Below are 3,303 nucleotides of genomic sequence, written 5' to 3'. Positions count from 1 at the left end.
ATATTTACTTAATAAAATATTTAATTATAAATTTTAAAATATTTGAAAAATAAAATATCTGAATGATAATATGAAAATCAGATAAAAATATCAAAAAAGGAAATGGAATTATTAGTTCCGTTTGCACCGTGGATGACATTAAAAGCTATGAGCTGCCTTTTGTTTTCAAAACTTTATTTTTTTTGTGGCTTAAAGATTCCTTTCACACAGTCGCTGAGGAAGAGAGTCGTGTGGAGATCGTGAGTCGTCCACGCGCACATCCGACTGAAAATGATCTGACTGTCCACTTGTCGCCCATCCAGTCTCTCCCCTGCCCTTTTTATATCCCCGCGTCCTCACCCTTTCATTCCCCACCCATCATCCTTCGAGCGAGAAGACATGCCTCTCGAAGCTTCCGTGGCCGCTGCCTTGGAGGAGATCGGGAAGGAGCTCGCTCTGATTCCGACGTCCCCAGATCTGTCTTTGGGCCGTCAGAAATACGCCGATGAGTGCGAATCTGCCATCAATCAACAGATCAAGTCGGTTCTATTTCTCTCTCTCATTCATTTAACCTTATGTTTATTGTAATATTTTTTCCCTGCGATCTTTGATTCATCTTTTCGATGAAATTTCTTTGTCATTCTCGAGATAAATGACCTGGGATCTCCACAATGCGAGCGAGTTCTTAGCTGCCTTGTTAGTTGATAGTTCTTGGAAAATGCGTCTTGTTTGACTTACCTTTCGTTTGTTCTGTTCTTTAAATTCCTTCTATGAGAAATTTAATTAGATCAATCTCAGTGATCTCGTCAACATTGTTCCATTCGCAGTGTCGAATACAATAATTCGTACGTCTATCATGCCTTGTTCGCTTACTTCGACCGCGACAACGTTGCGCTGAAAGGCCTCGCAAAGTAAGTCGGTGTTTATTCTCTATTTTCATACATGTGTTGTGATTCTTGAGTATATCTGACTTGCTTTTGCTCATTACAGATTTTTCAAGGAGTCAAGTGAAGAGGAAAGGGAGCATGCCGAGAAACTGATGGAATACCAAGTAAGTTACAGATTCAAATTTCAAGGTGTTTGTTATTGTCTCTAAACTACGACAACTGATTCTAAATCTCTCCGTGATCAGAACAAGCGAGGAGGAAGAGTGAAACTCCAGTCTCTTGTTATGCCACCGTCTGAATTCGATCATCCCGAGAAGGGAGAAGCATTGCATGGTAAGTTCGAATCTGTGCATAAGCACAAATCTACTCTGTCGTTTTATGTAAATGTTGCATATAAATATTTGTTGCGTCCATTCTCCTCAATATCGCTGAACTCTATCTTGTTATTACTTATTCGTTGATGATGTTCCAGGAAAGAGACTTTTTTTTTTAACAACGATGGCGACTATTCCTAAATTTTTACAATTTAATGTCGGCTCCAGGAATCCTAATATTTTCATTCGGAATCCTAAATTTTTACATCGAGATTGAATTATTTGGTTTTGTATCATTCCATTTTTTTTACTACTCTGCTAAGTTTGATCAAACCTTGGATTTTGTAAAATCTTTGGTGACATTGTTTTGCTTTGTTTCAGCCATGGAATTGACTTTGGCTCTTGAGAAGTTGACGAACGAGAAGTTGATCCAGCTACACAATGTAAGTGATACTGAACCATGGTCCAACTAGTTAGCGTTATCTCATATTTTAACTTTTACATTGTCTTGAAATTTAATCCAGATTGCTGAAAATTGCAAAGATGCTCAACTGGCTGACTTTATTGAGAGTGAATTTCTCGAAGAGCAGGTGACATAATTATGAGGATGGTTTAACTGATTGTCAACTTTGACACAATTGTTAATTTGTTCAGAAAAATTGAACATAATTTCACTAAAATCAGCAAAATTATAGACAAAAACCTAGAATAAGATTGAAAGGTCAAGGTAAAAAAAGAAAGCAAAAGCTTTATTTCCAGTTTCTACTCTCCAGTAACCAATCTTTATACCGCTATTAGAATACTGTTAGAGCAAATAAGTAATAGCAACTTATGAACCTGTCAAACAACAAGTTAGAAAAATCAAATTTGCTTGTTGCTGCTGAAATTTATAATCTTCATCTCATTTTCAGGTGGAAGCCATAAAGAAGATATCTGAGTACGTTGCTCAGCTGAGAAGGTTAGGGAAAGGACATGGTAAGGATTCCATTATTAAGATAATCTCTAGATGTCTGTTTTGAAATGTTGTAGATAACCTTCAAATGTCTTATTTGCGATTGGGTATTATATGCAGGGGTTTGGCATTTCGACCAGATGCTCCTCCATGAGGGAGATGTTGTGGCTGCCTAAAGTGTTGAGGTCCTGATCAGTTACATCTGTCTCTAGATGTAGGTTGTCATTTGCTTCATTCTGTATTTGTAATCTTTGATGCTGTCGAAAGTAGAGAGCAGAACCAGACGGGGTTTCTGGAGGAAGTAATATTTGATGTATGACGTCGAGGTCTAGTCTTGATTGACTATGAAACTTGGTTCAAGCTTTCGCAATCAACTAGATTAACACTTCATGTTGGAATAAATATGTGCAATTGTGTGTGGTTGTCATAACTTGAAAGGGCTGACCTCGTGCCATGGATTTGGGATCCTTCGTTCATAAAAAAAGTGAATTAGGGGATTGATCACTTATAATTACGACTAGATTATGGTCGTAATCCGGTCATAATTGGTTATGATCTCTCCCTAGGTTCACTGTCCCTAGATTATAGTTTGGGTTGGGGCGAGTGGCCGGAGGCCACCTCCTGCTCGTCGCCCAGCAGCTTGGCCACTTGCCCACCGCTGGCGACCTCCGAGCAGCCTTTGGTTACTCGTCATGACTCAAACTATAATAAGGGGTGGTGCGATCCGGCTGCAATTGCAAGTGGTCAATTCCCTAGTCCATTTTTTTTTTACCATGGGCTCTGGGCTCATTAAACCTAGAGTGATTGTTCTATTTGTTTACTATTTTACTTTCTTTAATTATTTGGAGGAGTGTATAACTGCTATTTTAGACTCTCATTGAGTAAATCTACAAAGTCCCAATTTGAATATAGGAGTTTATTCATAGTGAAATTGTTATTTTACTATGGGAAGCCTCATGAAAATAGATCAAATCGTATTCTTGGATTCGAGAACTAAATTTTCTAGACCAATTGTGTTGATAAATTTGAATAAGCTTTCTCTACAAGGTTTATGAATTGGGATTGGAAGTGGAACATTTTTTAAAAGGAGGCCCTCCAACTACGGAGAGGTCGAGCGAACGGAGATTGCTTTATTTAGCATGACTGGACAAGGAGTCCTGGTCGAGCAGGT

At 38.5% G+C, this 3,303-nt stretch overlaps 1 protein-coding gene across 1 annotated transcript; it reads left to right on the top strand.

Moving 5' to 3' along the window:
* Nucleotides 1-351: 351 nt before the first annotated feature.
* LOC122016133 (ferritin-3, chloroplastic-like) lies at nucleotides 352-2,499 on the top strand. Its single transcript, XM_042573342.1, has 8 exons — nucleotides 352-518; nucleotides 807-890; nucleotides 970-1,030; nucleotides 1,112-1,199; nucleotides 1,562-1,623; nucleotides 1,705-1,770; nucleotides 2,092-2,155; nucleotides 2,253-2,499. Exons 1-8 carry the CDS (start codon nucleotides 379-381, stop codon nucleotides 2,306-2,308), a joined length of 621 nt encoding a protein of 206 aa, XP_042429276.1. The 5' UTR covers nucleotides 352-378; the 3' UTR covers nucleotides 2,309-2,499.
* The last annotated feature ends 804 nt before the right edge of the window (nucleotides 2,500-3,303 follow it).

The sequence above is a fragment of the Zingiber officinale genome, chromosome 8B (assembly GCF_018446385.1).
Source record: "Zingiber officinale cultivar Zhangliang chromosome 8B, Zo_v1.1, whole genome shotgun sequence".
NCBI classification, from domain to species: domain Eukaryota; kingdom Viridiplantae; phylum Streptophyta; class Magnoliopsida; order Zingiberales; family Zingiberaceae; genus Zingiber; species Zingiber officinale.
The sequence above is the reverse complement of the archived record's forward strand: the minus strand, read 5'-3'. Positions and strand labels throughout refer to the sequence as shown.